The sequence below is a fragment of the Cheilinus undulatus genome, linkage group 18 (assembly GCF_018320785.1).
Source record: "Cheilinus undulatus linkage group 18, ASM1832078v1, whole genome shotgun sequence".
NCBI lineage: Eukaryota > Metazoa > Chordata > Actinopteri > Labriformes > Labridae > Cheilinus > Cheilinus undulatus.
Window position 1 is genome coordinate 15,927,890 of NC_054882.1, and position 18,320 is coordinate 15,946,209.

Genomic DNA, 18,320 nt, shown 5'->3' on the forward strand with positions numbered 1-18,320 from the left:
CCAACACCTTAAGCTTCAGTTTAATATAGGAATGACTATTGAAAGATGTTTTGATGAGGAGTAAGTCACAATAGAGTAAAAAGTGTGACAACCAACCCTGTTCTCCCCTACTACATATTGTTACTTTTATGCTCATAATTGTTGTTTCAATGACATACCTTCAACAATCTGCCATGCCAGTGAGTTGCTACACTTGTAGAACACCCTGGCACACAGAGGCACCAGCTCAGCATCCAGCTCCTTCATGGCTTTATCAAACATGGCGCAGACATCACCTGTTACATCCTTCACATTGCTGACTTCCTGGTTTTCTCTGGGCACAGTGAGGTCAAGGGAAAGTGAAGCGCTGCACATGTCAGCAGTCATGAAGCTATGGCAATCAATGGACCCACATGCCATCTTTGTAGTAACATGACGGAGAGCTCTTTTGCTGGGATTGTCTTGAACTGCAGTGACGTGAAGCTCAACCTCTGCACTCCTGGGTAAGGCAGGCACCACGACGACCAACAGCGGCGGGGGTTTGATCTCAGGCTCCAACAACAAGTCCTGCAGCACAAACACACTTTATTCAAATTAACTGGCTGGGAAATTATATACCATGTAGTGCCAAACACAACAATCACATGTATATGGCTCTCCTGCTGAGAGACATGCTGTGCTGTCTGACCACACACCCCTCCATACACATTAAATATTATTGTATAGAGCTCTACCACTCCACACTAAGACTTTTAACTTGACAGACTGACAGAGTATCAATTAAAATGAGATTGGGAGGTGACCCTCTGGTAATGATAGTGTGCAAACACTTTAGAAAGAATCCATACTGCTTGAATCAGCCATGAAAAAATGTACAAATGCATTCACTTTCACAGCAAACATGACAGGTCCTATCTAAGATGACTTCTAACCTCTCTAAGAAGATCACTCACAACATGTTACGGCGGTTTCAACACAAACATTAGGTGGAAAACTGCCTCAATTTTATCTAAAGAGCAGAAATCTTGTTTTTTTTTCCTTCTGTGGACTGAGGGCCATTAGCAGTAACAAAATGTCTTGGAGCAGTGCTACAATGTGGCCCTCTAATAATACTTGGCTGTGGCTTCATCTGCTAATGGGAGAGAAATGAGTGTTTTATATAACCGTCATTTCAGTTGGAGTCGATAGGGCAAAAACACTTAACCCCCTTTTCAATTTGCTGGATCAATTTTCATCCACTTACACCCCACTTCGTAAGTGCAGAATAATAACAGGTTACTTACATTTTATTTTGATATTCACTCGCGCGCACGCACAAAAAAGAGAGAAATCATTGACAAGAGTGGTGGACAGCCTCTTTGTCCCTCCAGCAGACGAAGCCGTCATGACCCAATCAGCCAGCTTCGTCGAGGCGGCACTTACCTTCAGATTAAACTTTAGCAAATGCTTAATTGTGTATCAACAGCTAACCTTTGAGAGTGCACATAGAAAGCAAGTGTCCTGAATGTTTGCACAGGTTGGGCTCTGCTGTGATCAACAATAACAACCTGAAGAGCGGAGAACAATAGCCGTGTCAGCGCCGACGTCTTAGCATGTCAGATGAAGTGACAGCACACATACGTGTCCCGCGCTTTGATAAATGTTATATTAGCACTTCTGGCACAGGCTAGGTATTCTCCTAAAGGGGAACTGCTTCCTGGCTTGTCAATAGTGATTGAACATGGAGCAGAGAGTGGGAACTGTGGAGAGAAGTGACAGGACAGGGGGTCCTGCTCAGCCAGGCTTAAAGGCCACCCTGCAGGCCCTTGTGTGCCGAGGTACTCTCTACTCAACCGACCATCCACAAAGGAGATCAGGGGGACTTCGGCGCTGCAGCTCCAGCCTCTGGCAGGACTTTATTGTCACGGCACAGTTGCTGACTTTTTGTCAGAGCTGTCGGACGAGGTTACATCAATCCCTGTTTGTTTCTTTATTAATGTAACTGCAGAAATGTTACATTAGGTGGAAACTTTGTTCAGCAGTTCTGTGGAACTAAATGTGCTCATGTTGCATTTATTGTGCAGTAGGTTTCTGCATGTGCCAAGCTAGACTGTGTCAGTGCCAGAGGAGTGAGAGGGGGAACACTTGCTGACATCCCTACCTGACCAGAGATCAATTATTAAATTAATCCAATAAAATCTAAACTTTGATATACGGTGGAGCTGAGTGCTAGAGTGGCATGTTGGAAGGGCAGGCAGGTGGCAGAGTGTATGCATGTGTGTTAGGGGGCTCAGTTCCACTCTCCAGCAGCCACTTAACACAATCCATCTCATTACTTCATCCCACTTCAGTTCCAGGGCAAGCAGCCATTCCCCTGGCGCTCTCTGGCTCTGTGGGCAGCAGGTAAACGCATGAAGTCTGGATGTGCTGCGCTCAGCTCTCCACACTGATGGGGTGTGACCTGCCTCTCCTCGTGTTTGTTTTCTTTCTCCCCACTTTTCCTCGGCGTCCGTGCGCCTGGAGCGTGCGGCGGGTCGGAGGGCCGAGAGGCGTGAAAGCCGAACGGTAAACACGGTAATAAGGAAGTGGTGTAAAGGCGGGGAACAGCAGGGAGCTGATGGGAGCGCGCTGCTTAGCCAGTTCCCCTACATTTCCTGCCCAGCGGGACGCCTTCAGCATGTGGCTCTATGTCTCAGCACTTACTGTAGTGCTGTCAGTCTGCAATAATATCCCTACGCGTTCACTCTCTTAAGACTTTGCTCTGACTTCTTTGTGTAAATGAAACACACAAGGCCTTGACAGTGGGGTGAGTGGAAGTTTAAGAGCAGAAGGCCTTTAAAAAGCATAGAGGAGGCCAGAATTACTTCAAAAGTCTCAAGTAAACAGAATAAATATTAAAAATAGTTTACTTTGGTATGCAGGGAGTTCAGTGTTATCAAATTCAATTAATTATCAACCACAATCATTTCACAAAAAAACTCATGTTTATAATTAGTGCATTTAAAAATATAAACATATTTTTAGCCTTAACAAGAAAATAAATATTTTAATCCACTCAATTATGATTATTTTTCCCTTCCTGACATGTATCAGAGCCTGTTATTGCCACACAAAGAGACGTCTGTTTAACATGTATTGACTTATCACATCAAAATCTCCACGTTCCTCAAAGCCTCTGACACACGTAGACAAACAGGCTTTGTGGTTTAATGCACCGTAAATACAATTTCACACTTGTAGCGACTCCAGTATGCTCCCAATTAACCCTGCAAGCTTCCTCATCCACCTGATTAGAGAAATTATCAACGCACAACAACAACATGGCCCTGTGGCTCCGCAGACATGCTAGGCAGTCATGTTTCTGTCAGTTTGCTTTGTAGGTCGCTGTGTTTGAGGATAGACTGGAAGTATCTTTGAATGTTAAATCCAAAAGTCAGAATGAGATTCATAACTTTACACATGCTGATTTAAACATGTGACTAAATGGAGATTAATTCTTAATAGAAATCCTGGGTTTTCTCTGGATCCAAAATCCATAAATGATTTTCCTTGTCTCCTTAACCGTACCAAAGCTCATATAGACAAATATTCACCCCCTTGGATGTTTTAACCTTTTACTGATTTTAGAAGTCAAACATGGTCACTATAATTTGGCTTTTTTTTGACAAAAAATATTTAGTGGAGTCACCTTTGGCTGCAATCATAGCACTGTGTCTTTGTGGATAGGTCCCAGTCATTTTTGCACATCTGGACACTACAATTTTACTCTTTGCTAAACTGCTCAAGCTCAGAGGATAAGGCGTGAACCAAATTCTGTGTTGGATTGAGTTCTGGTCTTTGACTCGAGCGCTCCAGAACATTCGACTTGTTGTCTTTAAACCATTTCTGTGTATCTTTCTCTGTATGCTTCAGGTCATTGTTTTGCTGGAAAATAAATCTTCTTGCAAGCCGTAGTTCTCTTGCAGACTGAATAAGATTGTCCTCCAGGATTTTCCCATATATTTTCCTGCATTCATTTTACCCTATGCCTTACAAGCCTTCCAGGGCCAACTGCTGAAGAGCATCCCCACAGCATGATGCTGCCACCGTTATGCTTCACAGTTGGGATGGTGTGTTTGTGGTAATGACCAGTAATTGACATATGCCAAATAGCACCATTTCGATCTCATAAGACCAACTCTAGTCCAGATCTAATCTCCCATAAAGCTTTGAATGGTGAAGGACTTGAAGCTTGTAACTCCTTCAGAGTAGTCACAGGTGTCTTGGTGACTTCTCTCGCTAGTCTCCTTGTTGCATGGTCACTGAGTTTGTGAGGACAGCCTGATCTAGGCATATTTACATATTTCCAGTGCCCTGGATTTTTTTGCATCCACCCCCTGACTTATACCCTTTAATTACCTTTACTGTAAGTTGCTTGGAGTGTTCTTTTTTCTTCATGGTGTAATGGTAGCCAAGAATACCGATTGACACATGACTGGACCTTCCAGAAACAGGTGTCTTTATACTACTATCACTTGAGACATATTCACTGCACTCAGGTGATCCCCATTTCACAAATTTTGAGACTACTAGCACCAGATGGCTGGACCTCTGTTGAAATAGGACAGTCCCTTTAAAGGGGGTGAATATTTATGCTGTCACTTATTTTATATTTTTTATTTAATTGACATTACTTTGTAGAAACCTGTTTTCACTTTGACATTGAAGAGTTTGTTTTTTTTTTTGTCAAAAAAAGATAAAATATATTGACCATGATTGATTTAGAAAAATACTAAAAGGGTAAGATACCCATAGGGTGAATACTTTTTATATTCACCATAAGTTTGTGTTTGTCTAACTTCTTGTCTAACTTCTTGTTCTTTGTCAGTGGGTTTTGACGAACTTTAAAGTAATAAAGTGTCAAAAGATGCTGTAAATGACCATTCATTGTTAAATTAACAGAAAAATAAAGTGTTTTTTTATTTCCTGAAAAGTGCTGATTTTGGAGATAAGAGGTTTTGGTCTTACGCCAGTGATATTTAGAAAAAGCAATAAAAAATGGCCTAAACTGTTAGAAGTATAAACACTTATCATTAGGCCACACAAACTTGACTTGTTTAGAGCCCAGAAATAAGATGTCCCTTTAAATCTTAATTTTTTTAAGGGCTGGTTAAGTTAGAGTTAATACCAGCTAGTCAAAGTCATTTGGTTTTCTATGGGAGTTGTGTCAGCAGTGTTTGACCTGTGTTAAACATTCTAATTACAGTCCATTTAAATGAGCACCGGTGCTTTGTGTAATCCCCACCCCAGGGAGAAAGCATTACGCCAAGTTTGGGATGAAACAGCCCCACCACCACCACCACCACATCTGCTTTGCCTAGCTTCTCCTGCACTTTATACATCTGTGCTTCCCTGAGAGGGGAGGGGAAAGTGTAAGGGCCTGAGCTTGGAAGTCACACTTTCCTCAGAGGGAAAAAAAGGTACAGGTTAGAAACCCATCACCTAAGCAGGCTTTATTCTTACAGGACAACTCGAATGTTTATGAACAGAGCTGTCAATTAAAGCTGCTTCATTTGAGATTCTGTTGAAAATAAAACATGGTCTCTAGAGTCAGCTAAATTAATATTTTTTTGATTGCTCTGACATGTTAAATGGAAGGACAACAGATGGAGGATGTTGTCTATCTTTGGTGACCTCTGATATTGGATCATGTCCCATAGCTTTGCCCTGGGTTAGCCTGAACAACATCATCTGCATGCTAAATTTATGGAACACTGTCAAGACTTCAGTTCCACTGTGATTTACATTAAGTTCTAAAATATAAAATCTATAATAAGAACCTGAGGTGGGAGGATCATGTTTTATGTGCTCAAGCCAATTAGGGCCCAAGCCTCAAATGGGTGTGAGAGCCCTATAGTAATTGAAGTAGTTTTTCTTATTTCCACCCATTTTTGGGGCATTAGATATGCACCAATTTGCATGAAAATCAGTACTCACCTAAAACTCTGAAAAAAATAAATTTCTTCAGGATCAATAACGTACCTATCTAATCTAATTGAATCTAAATGCCAGGTTGATAGAGGTTTTACAGTTGGAGGAGGTGAATAAAGCCACCTTTCGTGCTTTTATGGAACACCGCCCAAAGCGAGTTTAACCTAGATTTATGAAATTTGACGGGCAGATGTGGCTTGGAGAGTTTTACAAAAAACCTGGAAGGACTATGTCTCTAACTCCAACAGGAAATCTGCCATTTCATTTTTTTCATTCAAAATTGGGGTGTTTTAGACCATTTCCAAGGGTCATACTTGGATGAACTAGACTTACAGATTTCATCCAACGGACTCGTACTTTAGTATACCGCTAGATGAGAAGAAGATGATGGAAAGATACTAAAAACATTTTCATTCATCAAAGGATGTGGGCGTGGCGAGCCCTCAAATTTGCATATTTTTTTGCAAACAGGAAGTTGTTCATAACCCAGCAGTTCATAGTTTTCCTGTATAATGAGGGTCTAAACCTGCACTCATTCATATGGCAGTATTGTGTAGTGATGATGACAGACAGAGGCTCTGACCCCCTAAAATCTCTGGCGTGCCCCTAAGGCAGTCCTAGACCCCTGGTTGGGAAACAAGGCCCTAAGCCCAACTGGGAATCTGCCATTTTGAGTAAACTAGAAAAAGTGTTTTCCTCCATTTCTCCCATTTCATTCTTGGATTAACTCCTCCAAACTGGTGTGACAGACAGTTGTCACACTTGTCACAGCTGAACTGCTGTATTAATTTGAGTTAGAGTTTCGAAAAAAATCTCACTTTAAAGCACAGAGACTAGGATGCTGGCCTTGAAAAACTTTAATGTTTTGCAAGCTTCTGTCCTAATACAGAATTGACACAAAGTTGACATCTTCTCTCCAGTCTTGCCACAGAGCAGAGCCACATGTTGGAGGTGGGCTCCTGCCTCTCCCTAAGGCCCTATTCCCATGGCTAGACAGATTACAGTGGGAGGAGAAGGACTGCCAAGGGAGACTGGTGCCCCTATTAGACGTACGGAGCAGGGGTTGTAAGCCGGGGCGGTGGAATGGAGGGGAGGGATGGAGGGAGGTGGCAGGAAAGAGGGGTGGAAGAGGGGGGATAAGCTGCTCTGAGAGTTGAACGGAGCTCTAAAATGGTGTGTGGGGGCAAAGGATTAGGGAAGCTCTGAGGAAGACATCTGCTTCTGTGCCAAGCTCAGCATTATCAAAGACACCAGCGTTTCCCACATCATCAACTTTTCATGAGCGCGCTCACTGGTAAATATCAGTCACAGAGACTTGGGTCTCAAGGGGGGCAGAGAGGGGTGAGGAACTTTCACTTATTTCACAACTATAAAACATAATTCTGAAAGGCCTCTGAACAACTCAGATACCATATCAAGTTTCTCCGTTTTTACTTATTTATCGACACTGTCTTCTCATCCATTAAACATGCCTTCATTCTATGTGACTGTAGCATCACATTATGGGTATGATCAATATTTCTTCTGCATCTATAATAAAACAGCCCTCTTCTTAAACATTCGTAGATATTTCATAAACAACATTTCACAGCGGCTGACCTTTTCTTCTTCAGCGGCCCTCAGCATGCTCTCCCACACGGCCCTGATGACTGGGATGTCTTGGTGTCTTGTGGTGTAGCAGTGGGCCTGGAGAACATGAGCTAAAGACAGACCACAGATCACAGCCTCCAGAACTTTCTTCACATAGCTGAAAGACAGACGGGCCTGCGTCCTGGTGCCAGCTTTCACCAGTTGCATGGTGCAGGGGACCAAAGCAATTTGGCCAGCGCAGAAAATGGACTGATCAACCTGGAAACAGAGCAGGAAAAATACATCATTAGTTAAAGTATTTATTACAGTAAAATCAGCTTTGCTTTGGTACATTAATGCTTTAAGGTGAATGTGACTGTAGAAATACCACTTCCTTCTCACTGACATTGTCTTAAAGCGGATGTGGAGTAGAAAAGGTGCAAGTCATGTTCACAATATTTATTTGTGTGTTTCTAGAATCAAAAATGCAGCATTGGCATCATTTTTTTAGGTATTTAGTCATAAACCAGTGGGGAACCAAAGACATTGCAATGCATCCTGCAAATCAGTGTCATATTTCAAATCTATCCAATAGTTGTTAAATTATTTGGATCGAAACCACTTATCCGACACACTTTTTAACCACCTTTCACCATTATTTCTGTCCATTGCCACTTTCAACCCATATTTTATCAATTTTGACACTTTTCACTCATTCTTGCCTCTTTTAACCTGTTTTTGCCACTTTTGTCCCCCTTTCACAATTTTTCTGTCTATTTTGGCACTTTTCAACCCCTTCTTGCTACTTTTTCTGCCCATTTTTACCACTTTTAACTCACATTTAACCATTTTTGCAACTTCATAATCCATTTCACCACTATATCAACCTATTGTTGCCAATTTTAAACTCCTTTTAACCTCTTTTTCTGTCCCTTTTTGCCCATTTTTATCCGTCACTTAACAAATTTAGCCACTTTTTAATCCATTTCACTTCTATTTTGTCCATTTTGCCATTGTTTGACCCTTTTTTGCCACTACCTCCATCCATTTTTGCCACTTTCAACCCACATTTGTCCAATTTGCAACTTCTCACTCATTCTCTCCACTTTTCAATCCCTTTATACCAGTTTTTCTGTCCATTTTTGCCACTTTCAACCCACATTTAACCAAGTTTGCAACTTTTTACTCATTTTCTCTTTGAACCCCTTTTCACATTCACATTTAACCAGTTTTTCCACTTGCTCTCATTCTTGCCTTTTTAACCAATTTTTGCCACTTTTTAACAATATTTGCCACTTTCAGTGCATTTTGCCTCTTTTCACAATTATCTTATTATTTTCCACTAAAGTTATCTTGGTGTCTTCTACTTAACTTTCTTACCAATGAAGAAGGTAATTCTGTTTGAAGAAAAGGGTTTACATTAAAAAAAAAAAACACAACAAAAACTATACTGTTGCAGCACAAATACACCAATACTTTTTTGTTGCTTTGATAGGAGCAGTTTTTACTCAGGAAAAAAAAAACTGTTACCACAGCTTAATTTAACAGTGGACCATGATATTGCAGACATCCATGGGCCCCTGATTTGGCTAGCCTCCTGAAAGCCTTCCCCATTATCCGCCATTAGAGGCAGCCTTGTTCATATCTAAGCAGAATGGCCTCTCTAAAACTTGTGCCTTCAGTCATTCTAGTTGTAGAAATAATGTATGGTTTTACAAATTCTCAAGGTCCAGTTGACTTGCCTCAAGGCACACTAGTGTGTCTTGCCAAACCATTGGAGAGTCCATCCATCCAATGTTCATCCAGCCTCGCAGTGATAAGAATTCTGGGTCTTTTTAGAGATTTTGATCATTTGGCTCAACTCAGCAATAAGAACCAGTCTCGTGGCTCTAAAAAGGCTCTTCATCTTGAACCATTTTTATGTGCATTAAAAACATTAACAACATTAAAAAAGAAACCAGCTCTTAAATGGGAGCCAGCTTCTGTGTTGCACGAAAAAGAGAAATGTAAATAAGTACGTATCATGACGGCCGGCAAAAATGGTTGGGAAATGGTGAAAAGCGGTCAAAAAGTGACAGAAGTGGGTTAAAGTGGAAATATAGGCCTTTTTTCCTCTAAATGAGTTAAAAGTGACAAAAATGTTGCACAGTGGCCACATAGGTTAGTAAGAAGGGGGCAAAAATGAGTTAAATTTGGGAAAAATGGGCTAAAAGTGGCAAAGAAAAAGAAACAGTGATGAAAAGTGGTTAAATAGTGGTTAGAAAGTGGCAAGAATAAACATCAGAACCCAATAGTAGCTTGACCTAGCTCCAAAATGAGGGAACTGTTATGCAAGATGGTAGCACCAATGGTATTGATCCAACACACTAATGACATCATCATTGAATATCCCACCCTGATTTAAATCAAATTTGAATTGGCAAACTGACAGAGCAGCTATAGGGCCTGAGATTATGCAAGTCAGAGTCCATTGCTGGAACCAATTCATAAAGCATATTCAGAAACACAAACAGAGCAAAGATTTGCAACTCTAATGTTCTGAGGTGATGCATATAAAAATGGTAAAGTTATATGAATATTTCAAGAAGTAACTGAGCTTTGGTTTCTACACTGCAAGAAAAAAAAATCATCCAACTCTTTAATGTCTTTTATAAAAAGTACATTACTTGTTAACTGGGTGTGACAATCAAATTAACATTAATTATAAGCTTATGTTTGAGCATCACTACATTAATTATCAAGTCTACCTCTGATTTTTTCAACGTCTTATCGCCAACAATTATTATTTCACAAGCAGGTATTCAGTGAGAAGTCGCCAATGTATCCCTGGCACCAGTGTTATTTATAAGCTCAATTAACCATGTGATAATAAGCTCAATTCTTGGTTAAATACCTAAGCTTTGTGTATAATGCATACCTGGAAAAATCCATCTGCTTAATGCAGGGAGATGAGTGTGGACGAGGAGTGGCATTAAGGAGGTCAGGTCTTTAGAGACCCTGTGGCTCACCAGTGTTTGAGGTTGGATGGCATTAGTGCTGGACACTAGCTGCTGGTCAATGCAAATAGCTGTTGGTGACATGTTGATAATTGCTGGCCAATGCAGGGACCCTGAAGCATATGTAGATCTCCAGGGAGGATCAGGAAGCTCTGAATCAATGGATGCATGGCCTGAGACAAGGTCTTCTGCTTATTAGCAAAGACAGAGCCGGGGGTGTCTTGTTTTCAGCAGGATTACCAATGAACCAGAGGTATTAAGACTTAGGACCCTCTTGACCAAGCTTCCTCTCCAGCCCATTTCAAACAAGTCGTCTGTTTCATTGCATAATTTGCTCAGGGAATCTAAAAGCCTAATATTTTCCCCTACAGAGTCTAGTACAAGATGCTTGGCGCGCCATTGTTTAGCTAGAGGGCAGACATGATCACTGCTTTCCATAATCAGATGGGTTTGCAGTGATTCCCAGCTCCTGGGTTCACTTGTCAACTTTGATGAATCTTCAGCTTCTGTCTGTACGGCTCCAAATTACTGGGACAGCGCGTGAGACAAGAGATGGGGAGAAGATGGAAAGGAAGGGAAATAAGGCCTTGTTGCTTGGATCAATCACTTGATTATTTACCTGCGAGCGCAACCTATCCGAGCGCATGCATTACTACTTCTGCACAACATAAAAGCCAGATTCCCTCACATCAACAACAAATTGTCATTGGCATTCCATTTAAAAGCCATCACCTGCCATCATATCCCTTCTAACAAGAAAGGGCTCCATCAGGTTGGTGGCCAGATCCTCTTAACAAGCTCGTCCTCGTGAAAAAAGCGTGCTCCATTTTTGATTCATAAAGGCCAGCTACCATTTGTCGATTTGAATATCAAAAGGGGCCCCTTGACTGTTAAAGGCAGACTCCCATAGCTTCAGCCAAGCAGGTGTGTGATGATCAATTATTAAGGCTCCCACTCTGGTTACTCTTAGTGGGAGGTGGAATTGGGGATTTGGGGGGTTTGTGATGACGGGGGCACATCTCTCTGTGCTGAACCTGGCTAGGGGAGAGACAGTGGAAAGCGAATACTATTTACATAAAATTAACAGTTCAAAAGAATGAGTTCACACACCAATCAAACTTGTTAATTGACTGTCAATGGCGTGTCCCTGAATATACAACACAACTACATTATTCATCTTAGGCCCTGACAGGGAAGACAGTCCAATTTGCATGGGCGTTCTAAACGTGATCAACAACCACAATGCCACATGCATTTTTAATAGGCCAGAGATGGGGTCCTTTAATATTCATAAGGGTCAAACAATTGCATATGACATTAAACTTTCTATAACAAGGTAAGTATTTTTCAAATGTAAGCCTTAGCACTCTAAATGGCCCACAGAGAAAAGGGCTTAGGAATCAAGACTCCATGATGAATGCTTTTTTCTTTTTCTTTTCCATCAAACTAAATATTTGCTGTTTGAAATTTAGTCCTGAAAAATCTTTATGAACTTCTCTCTAAAGCAAAATGAAAAAGGGAAAAATAAAACATCTTAAATCTAAATCAGTCTAATTGTCTAATTGCAGACCATCCATCTGAGATGCCATATATCTAAGAACAGAAATGCACACTAAAACTTTCAAATCAGATTAAACTTCTCTAGTGGGCTAAGGTAAGAGATAGGATACAAAAAGTTAAAAACCAGATCTGCAAAACCTGATTAAAAACATTTGATAAAGCTAACAATCTGCTTACAGGAAAAAGCTCTGCATGTGCTACATAGATAACAGAACTACATAGCTAAAAGAACTACTCAGCTAAAGTAGCTAAAGCTAAGCTCAGAAAGCAGCTATGTAACGTATATGTTATCTGCATGGCTTAATTAGCTTAGAGGGATACTTCAACATTTTGGCAAATTCGCCCATTGCCATAGTTCCTATTGTCTTAGTAATAGGTTTGTTACCTTCAGTTGTCGGTGCAAGCTATTTTTAGATCGCCGCTGCCGAGTTCAGACCTGCTGTGCCAACTCAATTTAAGCAGACGGTATTCCGGCTTTCCCTCATCAAACTCACCAAATACACAATCCAACAACTCAAAAACTCACTCGTGGACACGTTGTGACCCGCACACTCACCATGCTATGAAGTAATAACGTATAATTATGTAACATTACGACACATGAAGCAAATACTCGGAACTATTTCTTGAGTAAACCACTGGGCGGAGTGACACAGTGCAGCAGCCATGTCTGGAGTGTAGTTCCAGCTTTGCATTTAGCTTTAAAACATCTCTGTCTCGTAATGTTCCATGATTATTTCATAGCGTGATGAATGTACAGGTCACAACTTCTCCCCGAGAGCGTTTTGGAGTTGTTGGATTGTGTATTTGATGAGTTTGATGAGGGAAAGCTGGAATACCGTCTGCTTAAATTGAGTTTCCCAATACTTCTGCACATTTTTGCCACTTTTAACCCATTTTTGAAACTTTCTGCCATTTTTTTCCTCTGTTGACCTATTTTTGCCATTAAAACATTTTTGCTGTTTTCAGAATTCCATTTCTCCCTCTTTCCACCCATTTCTGCCATTTTTTTTAGCCATTTTGCCATTTTTAACCAATTTTGGCCCATTTTAAACAATTTTTGCTACATTTAAAACCTCATTTCAATTCCTTTCCACCCATTCCTGCCACTTTTAGGCTATTTTAGCTATGCACCCTTTCCCCAACTTTTTCCTGCCTATTTTTGACACTTTAACTCTTTTTATGCCAACCTTAACCCAGTTTTACTACGTTACATCCATTTCTGCCACTGAGATCCCATTTTGCCACTTGAAATACAATTTCACAATTTTTCTTCCAGTTTTTACCATTTCAAATCCATTTTTGCGACATTTAAAATCCCATTTCACATCCTTTCTGACAATTTTAAGCCATTTTGTGATTTAAAAACCCTTTCCAGCACTCTGATAGCCATATTTTTGCAACTTAGAACTAATTTTTGCCACTTTCAGACTATTTTTTGCCATTGTTAACCCATATTTGCCACCTTTAATCCATTTCTGCCACATTTAAAATCCTGCCTACCTCCTTTCCCACCCATTTTTGCCACTTTTGACTCATTTTTATTCTATTTTAACAAAAGGGGTTTAAATTTTTAAGGCAGTATACTGTGGCATAAAAAATGTTGCTCTGGTAAGAGTGATTTTTATACAGGTAGAAAATATATGGTTATTACAGCTTAACTTTACAATGGACCATAGTTTTGCTGACCTCCATGGCCCTCCCATTTGGTTGACCCCCAAGAAACCTCTCCCCTTTATCCCCCTTTATGGGCAGCCTTGGCTACAGTCCTCACTGCACCGGTCTTAGGTTCAAATACCAATTGTGGTGCAGCTTGATGCATGCCCTTTACTCTGACCAAATTTCTCATCTCTTTTCAGCTGTCCAATAAGATAAAAGTAAATAAAAAATCTTTAAAAAATTACTCTATCCAACTTATCTGTAATTATTCTCAATCTTAATAAAGCCAATATGTCATAGTTAGAATGCCAACACTTTCCTAATCAACCCAATGACAAGTCAAAAGGTCACCATCTCCACAGACATTCCCCCTATCCACCCCTGAGTGCTGCAGACAATAACGTACATGTAAATGTACTCAGGAAGCGCCCTGCAGTGTCCGTTTCCAACTGTTAATGGTGTCTCATTTCAGGCTGGAGTGTCTGAGGTGTTTCTAATTGCAATTTTTTTGTCAAAAGGCTTCCAGAGATGACCAGACAGTGCTAGACTATATTCACAGCGGTGTCCGAGGTGTCTCCAAGTGTCATTAGCCGAGGTTTGGAACGGTATAGATGAACTGGATAAAATAACCTGGTATTGACGAACAGTCAGGGTTTTTTTCAGTCTGGTTCCAAGGACAGAGAGCGGTGGAAAACTGCTCCACTACTCCTATCAGATATGCTAATGGTCACATTTCTCCCCATTGAGACCTCATGCATAATTTAAGCAGGAAAACGATGATACAAAATGTGTAAAATAGGTTGGATTAATGTGGTGCAACTTTTCCTTTATGAAAGGACACATGCAACCAAACTAAAGGGATGATGCTGGTGCAGAAAAGGTAATTAAATTCAAATAGAGTTAATATTTCTGCATGTTGAAAGCCTCTATTAAATAATAAAAAAAAACAAAAAAACAAAAAAAAGAATATGACTGCCATGCATGCTCCACTGATATATTTTGATACATCAACTTTTGCTTTAAATGGGGCAGTCTTCTTATCACTTTAATCCCGGATGGAACATTCCTAAAACATGTGACAAATTTCCAAATTCTCTTCTTAACTCCCCTCACACTTTAGTAATTTTGATCCCTTTCTTGAATATTTTAGAATTCACAAATAGCTCCAAATAGTTCCAAATGTATAGATCAAAAAAACTGTGGTTGAAGTTTTGTTGAATGTATTTAAGTGCATATATTATTTCAGCTTTTTGTCGGGGATTTGATATGCAACGACTGTTTAAGCCTTGTGTGGTGGATGGCAGTTTGTCAGGGATGTGTGCTGTGATTTCATCTTGAACTGGCTTCAAGTCTGCGCGGCTCTTTCAGCATTAGTGCATTCAAAGCAGATCACGTCTGGGAGTGGGAAATGATAAGAGATGGGCTCATGTTGTGCTGCGCCCTGAGGAAATCCTGCCTCTTCTGACACCTCATTTCTACAAATACAAACCTTTCAGGAGAACCACAACCATTCCTCCCGTCTGCAGAATCTCTCCCCGCGTTTGGGCTTCTTCTTTAAGGCTTCATGGGAAGAGGGGGGAGGGAGATATTTGCCTTTTTTATTCCTTCTTTTTTTTCTTCACTATCTCTATTTTTCGCTTCCTGTTTGTGCTCCAGTTTGAGCCTAACCCTTGTATGCTCAACTGTCACACAAAATCAGCGTTACTTAAACGGCGACATAAATAGCTGTATGAAGTGCACAAAGACAGGCGAGTATGCAGCATTGGTGAATGCATTCTAAAAGTGCACATTTCTGCAGAAACCTTAAGCATATGCTGAAAACACAATGTTATTCTGATGGTACATTTAGGTAAAAATTGTACAACTATAATGAGGCAGTGTTGAAGCGACGTGTGGTCAGTCTGAGCCGGGGACAGTGGCCTTTCCCCAACCCCCACCTTCTCCAAGCTTATGTGTATTTTTCTGTCTGCCCTCGACATGCCCACTGCATAGACACTGAACCGTGTGGAAGAGTAACACTGTCATGTCAGCTCTGGTCAACTTTATGCTGGTCAGGAGCTGCCGCTCAGTACTGAAGCCAAGGTCAGGGGGAGGCTGACTGCTGGATGCTCAGGGAGACACATCTGAATGCCAACAGGCATGAATAAATAAATCTCCTCCTATCAAAAAAAAAAAAACATAGAATAAAAAGAAGTGGTATTAATGCTTTAATAATCTGCAAACAATGTCTGAAAAATGATTAAAATGGCATGAAATATTAAAATAATCCTGTTGTTGTGGGTTGCTGTGCCACACTAGAGCCGTGCCGTGGATGAAGAGTGATGGAGGGGCATGCTTTTTCATTGCGTTAGGCAAAATGCCCTGCTGCCTTCAACTGTCCCGACCTCACATTTTTTGACAAATTGGTTGTGAGGCTTTTACGACTGATGCACATATCGCAAAAATCATTTCTGCCAAGCTTCCTCTATGACCTGCCCGTGGGACATGACAAGCCCCTCCATGCATCGCTCTATCAAACCGAATCTTTCCAGGACAATGCAAATTATGACAAATTCCATCATCCTGCATTATGCGCTTTCCTGCTAATCTCCCTAATTCGAGAGAATCGGGGAGGGTCTCGCTGTTTCAGCTGAGGGGCATGTTGTCTGACTGAATGATGCTGAAACTGCAACCCTCAACCCCCGTTTCTTCCTCCCTTCCCAGCTGTGACCACCTCGTCTCCTCTGTCTTTTCATATTTTTCCTCTTTTTGAAGCTCTGTCTCTCTGTCTGGCTGGTAATGGAGGCACTAACTTAACCTGGGCACAGAAGAATTATGTCAACACAATGAGCTGAAGATCCAGTGTAAATGTCAAATAGAGTGAAGTTTACCAAGTCCATGAAGGATGTGACCACAGTGTAAAATATCTATTCTGCATTAGAGTGTCAAAGACAAATCAGCGACATAAAGCTGCTGGTCCTAAGAAGAGTCAACACCATCTCTTCTTTCATGCCTCCTTCTGTTATCTATGGCTACAGCATGCAGCTCAGTATAAACAAAGATGGACAAAAAATGTAGGACAGAATGAACAAGGCAGTGAAGAAAATGCAAAGAAAAAGAGGAGCTGTAGTTCACTCTTGTCTCAACAGATGGCAGTATGACTGCATTAAAAAGGCAGCAGGAGCCTCAACGCTGTTCATACAAAGTCCACTCAATCCATTTACAAGCTGGCTAGACATCATCAAAAGTCGTCTCGGATTCTCTCCTTTTCTTTTTTTTTTCTTTTAGCAAAGTCAAACATTTGCATAAATAAGCCACAGATTCCACCAGTGCAGCGCAGGCATAATAATGAATGAATGAATGAAAAATGGTTGAGATTTATGGTTAAACTTCCTAACAAGTACTGGAAATCAAATGCTGCTTTATGGTGGCTCTCAAAGATTTTACATCTAAGATTTTTCCCCCTCTGGAAATATAAGAACCATTGAATTTCTAATACTTATAAACCAATGCAAAATAATTTCCTCTAACCTCCACAGATTGGAGCTTTTGTTGGAATGCATTTTTAGTTTCTCCTGCTTATTTGGGATCAGTAGGACCTGATCATTTTAAAAGATCAGTTTTGTCTTTTAACAGGAGTTAGTTTTGACCAAAAATTATGTCCTCAAATCTCCTGAAGGTCCTGTTTCTGCAGAAGATGCAGCATTGGATCGGTTTATGGCTGTGTCTGCCACTTGGTCTGTTGTTGGGGGTCTTCAGATGATCAGAAATAGTGTCAGTCAGAGAGGGATGGGGGAGTCATTTGATGATGGATCACAAGGATGTGTTAAGGCCAAGCATCAACAACATTTCCACTGAAAGTTCAGAATTTAATGGAACTCTTGTTCTGCAAAATCCACACAGATTCACTAAACATTCTTCCTTTGAAAATTCTTCAACATTGTTTGAAATCATCCCATAAAAAGTACCCACAGATTTCTTCTGCATAAACACAGTAACTGTGCCCTACAAAGAGTATCAGTGAAGAAACCCCTACTTCATTACTTTTTGCCTTCACAAGTCAACTGTGCAGACCGATGGGTAGCAAGAAACAACAACAAATATTCTCCAAATGCTTCAGTGAAACTTTATCATAAAGCCTGATTAATGCAAATAAAAAAATCCATAAAATTTCAAAAAAGTTCCCCTAGAATTTCTTAACAAATTCCCCCCAAATTATAAATGCTCTGCCCAAAAATCAATGAAAATTATAGAAAATTCCCCTGATCATCCAAACAAATTCCTTGAAATTTCCCTGAAATCCTTGCAAATTTCAAAGGATATCCCCCATCAAAATACTAAAAATGTACAAATAAAATGCCCAAATTTCCCTGAAAAACAACTAAAAATTTCAAAGCAAACTCCCAAGAATTTACAAATACGTTTCCCAAATTTCCACAAGGATGCCTAAAAATTTACAAAAATTCCCCAAATTTCCATCAACATTTCAAAAGACACCCCATCCAACAAATTACCAATCAAATAATCAAAAATGCACAAATAAAATGCACAAATTTCCCTGAAAAACAACCAAAAATGTCAACACATATCCCCAAAAATGTATAAATACATTTCTTACACTTCCATATG

The 18,320-nt window shown here is 40.4% G+C and overlaps 1 protein-coding gene across 2 annotated transcripts in view; it reads right to left on the reverse strand.

Moving 5' to 3' along the window:
* Window positions 1-18,320, reverse strand: part of dph6 (diphthamine biosynthesis 6) — a 106,988-nt gene that overhangs the window by 11,776 nt on the left and 76,892 nt on the right. For both annotated transcript variants that reach the window (XM_041812162.1, XM_041812163.1), the window contains 2 exons: window positions 7,528-7,776; window positions 159-546 (listed from right to left, as the gene is read on the reverse strand). In XM_041812162.1, coding sequence (XP_041668096.1) covers window positions 159-546; window positions 7,528-7,776 — 637 coding nt within the window. The remainder of the gene's footprint in view (window positions 1-158; window positions 547-7,527; window positions 7,777-18,320) is intronic.